The sequence below is a fragment of the Leucoraja erinacea genome, unplaced genomic scaffold, assembly GCF_028641065.1.
Source record: "Leucoraja erinacea ecotype New England unplaced genomic scaffold, Leri_hhj_1 Leri_97S, whole genome shotgun sequence".
In the NCBI taxonomy this organism is placed as follows: Eukaryota; Metazoa; Chordata; class Chondrichthyes; order Rajiformes; family Rajidae; genus Leucoraja; species Leucoraja erinaceus.
In genome coordinates, this window is record NW_026576927.1 from 14,313 (window position 1) to 27,753 (window position 13,441).

General features: G+C 46.3%; 1 protein-coding gene across 2 annotated transcripts in view; it reads right to left on the reverse strand.

Moving 5' to 3' along the window:
* Positions 1-335: 335 nt before the first annotated feature.
* abcb6a (ATP-binding cassette, sub-family B (MDR/TAP), member 6a) overlaps positions 336-13,441 on the reverse strand; it is a 183,379-nt gene continuing 170,273 nt past the window's right edge. For both annotated transcript variants that reach the window (XM_055631955.1, XM_055631956.1), the window contains exons 19-20: positions 6,711-6,779; positions 336-3,583 (exon numbers count right to left, since the gene is read on the reverse strand). In XM_055631955.1, the coding sequence (XP_055487930.1) occupies positions 3,436-3,583; positions 6,711-6,779 (217 nt within the window). In that variant the 3' untranslated portion in view covers positions 336-3,435. The remainder of the gene's footprint in view (positions 3,584-6,710; positions 6,780-13,441) is intronic.

Genomic DNA, 13,441 nt, shown 5'->3' on the forward strand with positions numbered 1-13,441 from the left:
GGCTTGGCGATCGCTTCGCCCAACACCTCCGTTCGGTTCGCAATAACCAACCTGATCTCCCGGTGGCTCAGCACTTCAACTCCCCCTCCCGTTCCCAATCCGACCTTTCTGTCCTGGGCCTCCTCCATGGCCAGAGTGAGTCCCACCGCAAATTGGAGGAGCAGCACCTCGTATTTCGCTTGGGTAGTTTACACCCCAGCGGTATGAACATTGACTTCTCCAATTTCAGGTAGTCCCTGCTTTCTCCCTCCTTCCCCTCCCCTTCCCAGCTCCCCCACAGCCCACTGTCTCTGCCTCTTCCCTTCTTCTTCTCACCCCCCCCCCCACCTCCACTTCAATCTGAAGAAGGGTCTCGACCCGAAACGTCACCTATTCCTTCGCTCCATAGATGCTGCCTCACCCGCTGAGTTTCTCCAGCATTTTTGTCTACCTTCAATTTTTCCAGCAGCTGCAGTTCTTTCTTAAACAAAAGTTAGAGAACAAATGTGATTCTGACTAATTGAATATCACAGGTACAATGTCAGATGTGGGGTTGAAAATAGATTTGTACAATATGATGATGCAAACGGGCAGTATTATAACAACGTGTAGGAAAGAACAGCAGATGCGGGTTTAAATCGAAGGTAGACACAAAATGCTGGAGTAACTCAGCGGGACAGGCAGCATCTCTGCAGAGAAGGAATGGGTGACGTTTCGGGTCCCGAAACGTCACCCATTCCTTCTCTGCAGAGATGCTGCCTGTCCTGCTGAGTTACTCCAGCATTTTGTGTCTACGTAGTATTATATCAACTGCCCATTCTAGTCCCCAGCCAATATTCTAACATACTGACTTTCATAGAATTGAAATGTGGGTGAGCCAAGCAAAGTTGATTTACTTTTAGGCTTTAGAGATACAGCACGTAAACAGGCCTTTCGGGCCCACCGAGTCAGTGCCGACCAGCGATCATCCCACACACTAACACTATCCTACACACACTAGGGACAGTTTACAGAAGTCAATTAACCTACAAACCTGTACATCTATGGAGTGTGAGAGGAAACCGGAGCACCCGGAGAAAACCCACGCAGGTCACGGGGAGAACGGTACAAACTCCGTACAGACAGCACCCGTAGTCAGGATCGAACCCGGGTCTCTGGTGCTGCGAGGCAGTAACTCTACCACAACGCAGGTTGGGCCGATGGCGAAATGAAGTGCAGCCTTACAGAATCTGCCTCTCCGAGGCAGGGAAAGACTGGACAGACTCGGCTTGTACTCGCTAGAATTTAGAAGATTGTGGGGGGATCTTATAGAAACTTACAAAATTCTTAAGGGGTTGGACAGGCTAGATGCAGGAAGATTGTTCCCGATGTTAGGGAAGTCCAGGACAAGGGGTCACAGCTTGAGGATAAAGGGGAAATCCTTTAAAACCGAGATGAGAACTTTTTTCACGCAGAGAGTGGTGAATCTCTGGAACTCTCTGCCACAGAGGGTAGTTGAGGCCACTTCATTGGCTATATTTAAGAGGGAGTTAGATGTGGCCCTTGTGGCTAAGGGGATCAGGGGGTATGGAGAGAAGGCAGGTACGGGATACTGAGTTGGATGATCAGCCATGATCATATTGAATGGCGGTGCAGGCTCGAAGGGCCGAATGGCCTACTCCTGCACCTAATTTCTATGTTTCTATGAGATGAGAAAAAACATTTTTCACACAGAGAGTGGTGAATCTGTGGAATTCTCTGCCACAGAAGGTAGTTGAGGCCACAGTTCATTGGCTATATTTAAGAGGGAGTTAGATGTGGCCCTTGTGGCTAAAGGGATCAGGGGGTATGGAGAGAAGGCAGGGATGGGATACTGAGTTGGATGATCAGCCATGTTCATATTGAATGGCGGTGCTGGCTCGAAGGGCCGAATGGCCTACTCCTGCGCCTATTTTCTATGTTTTTATGTTTCTTAATGGTGGCAATCAAGAGAGAAGAATGAAGGCTCACACCTGAGAAATACTACCAGTCAAGCCATTTGATGGCACAGCTAAACAAGACACACATGTTCCTTTGCTTGCCTGGTGTCTCTATGAAAGCACCTTCTGACAAGGTCACAGAAGATCAATGAAGCTGCTTCACAATCCTTTCCCCATGCCCAAGAATGCTGAGTAACAGGTTCCCTTCCCCGAGCTGAGATGAACTATCTCAGCACACACACACTGACAAAGGGGTGACTGCATTTGGATATTTTATCTGCGCAGTGCAATAAGCACTTTACTTTCAGACACCACGTGGTAATGTATTCAATCATAATTAGGGGAAGTACAGAAAAGGGGAAGTACAATGGGATCTGTCACTGAAAGTAAGCATGCAGGTACAGCAGGCAGTGAAGAAAGCCAATGGCATGTTGGCCTTCATAACAAGAGGAGTTGAGCATAGGAGCAAAGAGGTCCTTCTGCAGTTGTACAGGGCCCCAGTGAGACCACACCTGGAGTATTGTGCGCAGTTTTGTTCTCCAAATTTGAGGAAGGACATTTTTGCTATTGAGGGAGTGCAGCGTAGGTTCACCAGGTTAATTCCCGGGATGGCGGGATTGACATATGTTGATAGAATGGAGCGGCTGGGCTTGTATACTCTAGAATTTAGAAGGATGACTGAGTTGGATGATCAGCCATGATCATATTGAATGGCGGTGCAGGCTCGAAGGGCCGAATTGCCTACTCCTGCACCTAATTTCTATGTTTCTATGACAGGGATTCTTATTAAAACATATAAGATTAATAAGGGTTTGGACACGCTAGAGGAAGGAAACATGTTCCCGATGTTGGGAGAGTCCAGAATCAGGGCCACAATGTAATAATAAGAGGTAAGCCATTTTGAACGGAGATGAGGAAATACTTTTTCACACAGAGAGTCGTGTGTCTGTGGAATTATCTGCCTCAGAGGGGGGTGGAGGCCGGTTCTATGGATACTTTCAAGAGATAGATGGAGCTCTTAAAGATAGCGGAGTCAGGGGATATGGGGAGAAGGCAGGAACGGGGTACTGATTGTGGATGATCAGCCATGATCACATTGAATGGCGGTGCTGGCTCGAAGGGCCGAATGGCCTCTACTCCTGCACCTGTTGTCTATTGTCTATAATTACACGGTTTTAACAGGGTCCTTGGCGTGTCCTTTGCGTCTTCTTACCACTTGTCATACTTTATAAAAAATATCCAAGAAGCCTCTTGTCATAACGAACAAACACACATCCTAAGTCCAATCGGGAAACACATGGGATGAATGTCTGAGAATACAAATGAAACGTTAGAGCTTTAAACTAATTCCCAAAACCTATAAAGAAAATCATGTAATGAGTGGGATCTTTTCTTCTGGGACCACATGATGAGTGTTTGGGTCGATCGTGTGAGCCAGCCCAGTACATTCACGGCATGCATGCATGGTGAGGGACCTTGCTGTTGGGACGGCTGGCTCTCAGTCCTTCTTGTTGCTGGGTGGCTGCAACTTCTCCGTGCTCCTGTCTTTGGTCTCAGTGTCAGACGACGAGTCCCCTGTCTCCGACTGCTGTTGCTTCATCCACATCTCAGCGTAAGCTCCCTCTTTGGCCAGCAGCACCTCGTGGCTGAAACGGGAATCAGAAAACTGTTTGCACGAGACTCACCATGTTGGCCTTTATAACAAGAGGAGTCGAGTATAGGAGCAAAGAGGTCCTTCTGCAGTTGTACAGAGCCCTAGTGAGACCACACCTGGACTATTGTGTGCAGTTTTAGTCCCCAAATTTGAGGAAGGACATTCTTGCTATTGAGGGAGTGCAGCGTAGGTTTACAAGGTTAATTCCCGGGATGGCGGGACTGTCATATGCTGAGAGAATGGAGCGGCTGGGCTTGTACACTCTGGAGTTTAGAAGGATGAGAGGGTATCTCATTGAAGCTTATAAGATTGTTAAGGGCTTGGACACGCTAGAGGCAGGAAACATGTTCCCGATGTTGGGGGAGTCCAGAACCAGGGGCCACAGTTTAAGAATAAGGGGTAAGCCATTTAGAACGGAGACGAGGAAACACTTTTTCACCCAGAGAGTGGTGAGTCTGTGGAATTCTCTGCCTCAGAGGGTGGTGGAGGCAGGTTCTCTGGATGCTTTCAAGAGAGAGCTAGATAGGGCTCTTAACAATAGTGGAGTCTGGGGATATGAGGAGAAGGCAGGAACGGGGTACTGATTGTGGATGATCAGCCATGATCACATTGAATGGCGGTGCTGGCTCGAAGGGCCGAATGACCTACTCCTGCACCTATTGTCTATTGACTCTAAACGTTGTCTGCCAGTTCCCTCCACAGATGCTGCCTGACCTACTGAGTGCTCCCAGCTGCTTTTTTCTCTACAATCTGCAACCTCCTGTGTCTGCATTCTAATTATTTATAGTTCTTTCAAAAAAAATAATGACAGGCTTCGGATAGCCAACCAGTTTTGAGATCAGGACATTTCAAATGATACTTTAGATCAATCGGAAAAATAATCTTGAGAAGTTAAAACTTCTGAGGAGTGGTTGCAAGTGCAAGGAGGGGGAGAGAACAAGGGAAAGAAAGAGAGATGTAATTACTGAGGGGAGGGATGAAGAAGAGGGTTCTCTCAGGCTCCAGGGCAATTGGAATCTCAGTCAATCCTTGAATGATGCTCAGCCAAGTGTGAAGTTTACTTTCTGCACTCTGTGCTAAAGTAAATACTAAACACATTAAGGTGGTGAAGGGAAGGATAATGATCTGTCTGACGGAACAAGGGCCTGGGACAGGAAGAAACTAAATCCTCAATCTCGGCCAGGGCTGTCACAGCACCAGAAAACATATCATTCCTAAAACCATTCAGCAGAAATAAAGAGGCAAAGATGGTCCAAGGGGGTTAGTTTAGTTTATTGTCACGTCCATCGAGGTACAGTGAAAAGCTTTTGATTTGGGAGTGTAATTATGGTGTGAAGGGTAGAAATATAGAAAATAGGTGCAGGAGTAGGCCATTCGGCCCTTCGAGCCTGCACCGCCATTCAATATGATCATGGCTGATCATCCAACTCAGTATCCTGTACCTGCCTTCTCTCCATACCCCCTGATCCAAATCTGAGGAAGGACATCATTGCCATAGAGGAAGTGCAGAGAAGGTTCACCAGACTGATTCCTGGGATGTCAGGACTTTCATATGAAGAAAGACTGGATAGACTTGGTTTATACTCTCTAGAATTTAGGAGATTGAGAGGGGATCTTATAGAAACTTACAAAATTCTTAAGGGGTTGGACAGGCTAGATGCAGGAAGATTGCTCCCGATGTTGGGGAAGTCCAGGACAAGGGGTCACAGCTTAAGGATAAGGGAGAAATCTTTTAAAACCGAGATGAGAAGAACTTTTTTCACACAGAGAGTGGTGAATCTCTGGAACTCTCTGCCACAGAGGGTAGTCGAGGCCACAGTTCATTGGCTATATTTAAGAGGGAGTTAGATGTGGCCCTTGTGGTTAAAGGAATCGGGGGTATGGAGAGAAGGCAGGTACAGGATACTGAGTTGGATGATCAGCCATGATGATATTGAATGGTGGTGCAGGCTCGAAGGGCCGAATGGCCTACTCCTGCACCTAATTTCTATGTTTCTATGTCTCCTCTGTAGCATCCTATGGGATCTTTGGTTCCGGAGACAGAAGCCGGTTACGGAAATGGGGCAGAAAATTACCCATGAATCTGCCCATAACCGTACTACGTGTTTTTCGTCGAGTGATCTATCTTGCTCGCTATAGGATCTTTGATTGCGACTGCTTTCCCTGCACCTTCCTTGAATGACTTACCAGAGAGACTGAAGAAAGACTGGATAGACTCGGCTTGTACCCGCTAGAATTTAGAAGATTGAGGGGTGGGATCTTATAGAAACTTACAAAATTCTTAAGGGGTTGCACAGGCTAGATGCAGGAAGATTGTTCCCGACGTTGGGGAAGTCCAGGACAAGGGGTCACACAGTTTAAGGATAAGGGGGAAATCTTTTAGGACAGAGATGAGAAAAACATTTTTCACACAGATAGTGATGAATCTGTGGAATTCTCTGTCACAGAAGGTAGTTGAGGCCACACAGTTCATTGGCTATATTTAAGAGGGAGTTAGATGTGGCCCTTGTGGCTAAAGGGATCAGGGGGTATGGAGAGAAGGCAGGTACAGGATACCGAGTTGGATGATCAGCCATGATCATATTGAATGGCGGTGCAGGCTCGAAGGGTCGAATGGCCTACTCCTGCACCTATTTTCTATGTTTCTATGTTACTCCCCCCCCCCCCCACCCCCCCCTTAAAGGGCTTACCGTACACTGTGCCTTAGCCGTCTTAATTACAGCGCCAACCTTCCTGTTCATCGCAGTGTGTGTCTGTATCACCTTGGCTTTGCACCGTGTGAATTTCAGACAGCGCTCCCCCCGCTTGCCCTGTCCCCTGCCTTTGCGATGTGTGTATGTGTATGTGTGTGTGTGTGTGCGTGTTCCACTCTGACAGTCGCCGTTCCAGTTGCCAGTTTTTCAGGCGACTGCCGGCAACCTGACAGTCGCTGGCAGCCATCTGAAAAATCGCCCAAGAGGGACAGGCCCATGAGACTGATGAAAAGGTCTCTTCCTTGTCGTAAAATGCTGTGTAAGACAAACTGATTTTTTTTTTAAAGCGGAATTGCAAAAAAATAATAGCTCCCTCTAGGATTGAGGTTAAACGGGTGGGAAAGTCCCTGACAGTGGAATACATACCTTCCTCTCTCCGCTATCTGCCCGTCCCGAAGCACAAGGATCTGATCTGCATTGATCACCGTTGACAATCTGAAAGAAAAGAAAATAGTTAAATGTCTCCTCTCCGTAGGAATGCAGGGATGCTGTGCTGGTTACCCACAGAACTGTGTTCACCGCACATCGACATTCAGATACTGACTTGCAAAGCTTGCTTTTCAACGCAGTCCCTTTGCAGGTTTTTAAGAACGTTTTAGAAAATTGAACCCTTGATCCTGAGGATGTTTTCACTAGTGGGAGAGTCGGAATAACCATAGCCACAGAATAAAAACAATGTACCTTTGGAGGAGTTTCTTTGGTTAGAGCCCACCATTAATTAGCCATTAACACTACTTCTATGTGTGTAGGAAGGAACTGCAGATGCTGGTTTAAATCGAAGATAGACACAAAATGCTGGAGTAACTCAGCGGGCCAGGCAGCATCTCTGGAGAGAAGGGATGCGTGACGGGTCGAGATTTCCTTTACTCCAGCATTTCCACACTAGTACTATGTTATTTCACTTTTGCATCATCTCCCCACACACTAGGGGAAATTTACAGAGGCCAATTAACCCAAGAACCCGCAGGCCATTGGGATGTGGGAGGAAACCGGAGCACCCGGGCAAAATCCATGCGGTCATGGGGAGAAAATGCAAACTCCACACAGACAGCAGCCGAGGTCAGGGTCGAACTGGGGTCTCCGGCGCTGTGTGGCAGCAGCTTTACCAGTGCACCACTCTGCCACCCTATTCCTGATGTTTAAGAAGGAAATGCAGATGCTGGAAAAACCGAAGGTGGACAAAAATGCTGGAGAATGTCAGTGGGTGAGGCAGCATCTATGGAGTGAAGGAACAGGCGACGTTTCGGGTCGAGACCCTTCTTCAGACTGATTGTCTTATTATTCCACACTCACAATTCTGTTTGAAAAAGTGTTTCCTCGTCTCCGTTCTAAATGGCTTACCCCTTATTCTTAAACTGTGTGGCCCTTGGTTCTGGACTCCCCCAACATCGGGAACAAGTTTCCTGCCTCTAGCGTGTCCAAACTCTTAATATGTTTCAATAATGACAATATGAAGCTATTATTGGTTTTACTTTTGTTGCGTGCTAACCAACCAGCGGAAAATAAAAACACAATTCCAATCGAGCCGTTCACAGTTCAAGTACGTCTTCCTATCCACATGATGCTTCAAAACTCCTGTTTATTTCATTCATTAAAAGCACGAGGCATGTTTAAACTCCTTCATCGTTTCTGAGCGGATTGAAAATCACTGCACACTGAGAGAGAGCACAGAATACAAGGTGACTTATCTTAGAAATGTCTTGGACACAAGCAACTCAAGAGGGAGTCTGTCCAGTTAATTACCTTTCAATAGGGCTAAGGGGTGGGGAGAGAATCATTTCTGGAATGCAGGGTATCCCTGCCATGCTCGGGGTCTGCCTGCCTTTACTAAATGGCTGGTCCCAGAATGTTATTTCTGCTGTGCTCCTCACCTCCCCTCCCCTTGATCATTTATTGCGTTAATGCACTTACTGTTGAACTCTCTCAAAGGCAAAGAGCCAATTAGCCTCACGTCTGAAGTGTTTACAGCCAGGGAAATTAACACTTTTAGACTATTAGCTGATTGCTCTCGCCCCGGACAATTTCCACTCCAGGAGGGTTCCCTAAAGAAGCAAGGATTTACCTCTGGACTCACACACCACGAAAAACACAAACAGGGAACTGAGGCTAAATATCAACCATGCTCCCCTCCCTAAGTATCTGTGGAGAAAAGGAATAGGTGACATTTCGGACCGAGACCCTTCTTCAGATTGAGAGTCTGGGGAAAGGGAAACGAGAGATATATGGGAAGATAAATAGAATAAATCCAGAATAGTGAAAAGCTTGGATAGAGTGGGTGTTTATTTGCCAAATATTCACATACAAGGAATTTTGTCTTGGTGCTCCGCCCACAAGCGACAACATGACGTACAGTGACAGTTAGGAACGACACACAGTTAAACATTAGTAATAAAACATTATTGATTAAACATGTGAATTAAATAAAATACCAGAGCAAATGGAGGCTGCAGAGTTTAGGTTATTGAGTAGAGCTGCTACTCGTGGAAAAAAGCTGTTTTTACGTCTGACTGTGGCGGCTTTGACAGTCCGGAGTTGCCTTCCAGAGGGAAGTGATTCAAAGAGTTTGTGGCCAGGGTGAGAGGGGTCAGAGATGTGGCAGCCAAACATAAAACATTACTCGATTAGAGTTTTCACAATGATGTACCACAAGCAGGATTTTTTCATCTCATTTATTAGTTTAGTTTAGAGATACAACGTGGAAACAGGCCCCTTGGCCCACTGAGACCGTGCCAACCAGCGATCCCAGCACACTAACACTATTCTACACACTGGGGACAATTTTACATTGATACCAAGCCAATTAACCTACACACTTGTACGTCTTTGGAGTGTGGGAGGAAACCGGAGCCACACAGGTCACGGGGAGAACGTACAAACTACATCCAGGCAAGAACCAGTAGTCAGGATGGAACTGGCGCTGTAGTGCAAGAAGTGGGGTTCTAATGCCGAGGTAGAATTAGGGTTGGTTCAGGAACCTGATAATTGTAGGACAGTAGCTGTTCCTGATCCTGGTCCATTGTTGCTCTGGGGTAGGTGATAACGAGTATAACTCTGTGTAACCCGTTAACACCTACCCCACAGCCAACAATGGACCATTGTGTACTCCACCTTTCCTTGATCATCCATGCATTTCATTTTATTTTACTTAATTCACATGTTTAATTAATATTGTTTTATTATTAATGTTTAATCTTTTATGTGTCATTCCTGTCACTATATGTCGTTGTCACTTGTGGGCAGAGCACCAAGGCAAATTCCTTGTATGTGAATACTTGGCCAATAAAGTTATACATTCATTCATTCATTTCACAAATCTTTCATTCATTTAAAGTCGTAAGGAATACGAGTAGAATTAGGCCATTCGGCCCATCAAGTCTACTCTGCCATTCAATCATGGCTGATCTATCTCTCCCTCCTGCCTTCTCCCCATAACCTGATACCCGTACTAATCAAGAATCTGCCTTGAATATATCTACTGACATCCTCCACAGCCGTCTGCGGCATGAATTCCACAGATTCACCACCCTCTGGCTAAAGAAATTTCTCCTCATCTCCTTCCCAAAAATTAAGAATGCCCTTTAATCCTGAGGCTACGACCTCTAGTTCTAGACCAGTGGTTCCCAACGTGGGGCGTATGCCCCACAGGGGGGCAATTTGATTTTTAAGGGGGGCAATTGAGCGCGACTGAGGAGGTCTGGGTCCAAATTTTCGTTTTATTTTTTTTTTACAATTTTTTAGTAATTTCTTGCTCAGAACTTTGTCTTTTGTTTATTTCATTTTTCTTTTTCATGGATGCCATGTTCTTTTGAAGCTTGTTTAAACCAAGGTATTGGTGTTTTAAGCTTCTTCAGCTGAAACGGAGTTCACTTTTTAAATGATCAGAATTATATATCACCACATGGGGGCGGGGGGCATCAGGATTTTAGAGGTGATTAGGTGGGGCATGGCCAAAAAAAGGTTGGGAACCACTGATCTAGACTCTCCCGCTAATGGAAATATCCTCTCCACAACCACTCTATCCAAGCTTTTCACTATTCTGGATTGATTCTATTTATCTTCCCATATATCTCTCGTTTCCCTTTCCCCAGACTCTCAATCTGAAGAAGGGTCTCGGTCCGAAATGTCACCTATTCCTTTTCTCCACAGATACTGCCTGACCCGCTGAGTACTCCAGCCTTTTGTGTCTAAGTGCGGGGAATGTTTGACATGTTTTGAGTGAGGGAGGGGAGCAAGGCATCTCAACAACTAAGTTACAGAGATAGGTTGAATAAGTTAGGTCTTTATTCTCTGGAGCGCAGAAGGTTAAGGGGGGGACTTGATATAGGTCTTTAAAATGATGAGAGGGATAGACAGAGTTGATGTGGGCAAGCTTTTCCCTTTGAGAGTAGGGAAGATTCAAACAAGAGGACATGACTTCAGAATTAAGGGACAGAAATTTAGGGGTAATATGAGGGGGAACTTCTTTACTCAGAGAGTGGTAGCGGTGTGGAATGAGCTTCCAGTGGAAGTGGTGGAGGCAGGTTCGCTGGTATCATTTAAAAATAAATTGGATAGGCATATGGATGAGAAGGGAATAGAGGGTTATGGTATGAGTGCAGGCAGGTGGGACTAAGGGGAAAAAAAATTGTTCGGCACGGACTTGTAGGGCCGAGATGGCCTGTTTCGGTGCTGTAATTGTTATATGGTTATATGGTTGATATTTCTTGCTGGTGATCTAGGGCATTGGTTCTGAATCACCCGCTGGTGATGCTACTTGACCTGCTGAGTTTTTCTTGCAATTATTTATTTTTCTATCAGATTCACTGCAGGTTTTTGCTGCGTAATTTTTCTCCTTTGTTCATTTTTATTCCCCCTCGGCAGCTTAAGTTCAAGAATGCTTCATGAACCGAACATGTGAACAATATAATCACTTACCAGTTTTGCCATCATTAAATTGGAGCACACCTGAACTTCATCTCAGTTCTATCAAATGCTTCTGAAACTCCTGATCCAACACAGAGTTCTGATTAAGGTCACTGATCTGAAACACGTATTCTGTTTCCCTCTCCACCTGCACATTTTTAGCATCTACAGTTTATTGTTTCACCCGCTACTGGAGCTTAGGCATGGCCTTCATATCCGAGCCTACATTCCGTGCTCAGGTCTGTGGGTCGGGGCGAGGAAGCCACAACAAAGTGGTGGACAATAGACAATAGGTGCAGGAGTAGGCCATTCGGCCCTTCGAGCCAGCACCGCCGTTCAATGTGATCATGGCTGTTCATCCCCAATCAGTACCCCGTTCCTGCCTTCTCCCCATATCCCCTGACTCCTGACTATCTTTAAGAGCCCAATCTAGCTCTCTCTTGAAAGTATCCTGAGAACCGGCCTCCACCTCCCTCTGAGGCAGAGAATTCCACAGACTCACCACTCTCTGTGAGAAAAAGTGTTTCCTCGTCTCTGTTCTAAATGGCTTACCCCTTATTCTTAAACTGTGGCCCCTGGTTCTGGACTCCCCCAACATCGGACACCTCGCGGCGATGGGGCCTCGATGGTGGTGAAGCCTTACGGCGGCGGCGAAGCCTCGTGGGTCGACTTGCGGTCGATGAGAGCGCCGGAGGAACCGCCGTGAGGCGGTGGGGTGGGGGAAAGAGCAACGGCGACCCGGTGTGGCGGGACCGCCATGAGGGATAGGGAAGAATAATGGACGACCCGGCGTGGGGGGACCTCCGTGAGGTAGGGGGGGAGAACAAAGGAGGACCCGATGTGGGGGAACTTCTGTGGGGCAGGGGAGGAGAGGGGGGGAATGTAGGACGATCCCGCATTCTTTGTAACTTTGTCAGTGCCGTAGGTGGCCGCTATTTGTATACATTGGGTATGCAAGCCAAGAATCTCACTGTGTCTTGTCACATGTGGCAATAAAGTATTCTGTTCTCTTCTGACTCTTGTTGATTATCTCGTGTCACGAGAAGCAGGATTTGTAATTGTGTAAAGGGCCAATAGACCAGAGGTACAGGCGTAGGCCATTCGGCCCTTCGAGCCAGCACCGCCATTCAATGTGATCACGGCTGATCATCCCCAATCAGTACCCCATTCCTGCCTTCTCCCCATATCCCCTGACTCCGCTATCTTTAAGAGCCCTACCTAGCTCTTTCTTGAAAGTATCCAGAGAACCGGCCTCCATCACCCTCTGAGGCAGAGAATTCCACAGACTCACAACTCTCTGTATGAAAACGTGTTTCTTCAGGACTGGGAGAAATTCAGAGTCCAGCAGAGAAGGACAAAAGGCTTAATTAGGAAAGGGAAAATAGATTATGAAAGAAAACTGGCAGGGAACATAAAAACTGACTGCAAAAGTTTTTATAGATATGTGAAGAGGAAAAGATTAGGTAAAACAAATGTAGGTCCCTTGCAGTCAGAAACAGGTGAATTGATCATGGGGATCAAGGACATGGCGGACCAATTGAATAACTACTTTGGTTCTGTCTTCACTAAGGAAGACATAAATAATATGCCGGAAATAGCAAGGGACCGGGGGTTAAATGAGATGGAGGAACTGAGTGAAATCCAGGTTAGCTGGGAAATGGTGTTAGGTTAAATTGAATGGATTAAAGGCAGATAAATCCCCAGGGCCAGATAAGTTGCATCCCAGAGTACTTAAGGAAGTAGCCGCAGAAACAGTGGATGCATTAGTGATCATTTTTCAAAACTCTTTAGATTCTGGAGTAGTTCCTGAGGACTGGAGGGTAGCTAATGTAACCCTATTTTTTAAAAAGGGAGGGAGAGAGAAAACGGGGAATTACAGACCAGTTAGTCTAACATCGGTGGTGGGGAAAAATCTGGAGTCGGTATTAAAGATGGGATAGCAGCACATTTGGAAAGTGGTGAAATCATTGGACAAAGATGTAACTAGTAGAGTGGATAAGGGAGAACCAGTGGATGTGTTATATCTGGACTTCCAGAAGGCTTTCGACAAGGTCCCACATAAGAGATTAGTATACAAACTTAAAGTACACGGTATTGGGGGTTCAGTATTGATGTGGATAGAGAACTGGCTGGCAGACAGGAAGCAAAGAGTAGGAGTAAACGGGTCCTTTTCACAATGGCAGGCAGTGACTAGT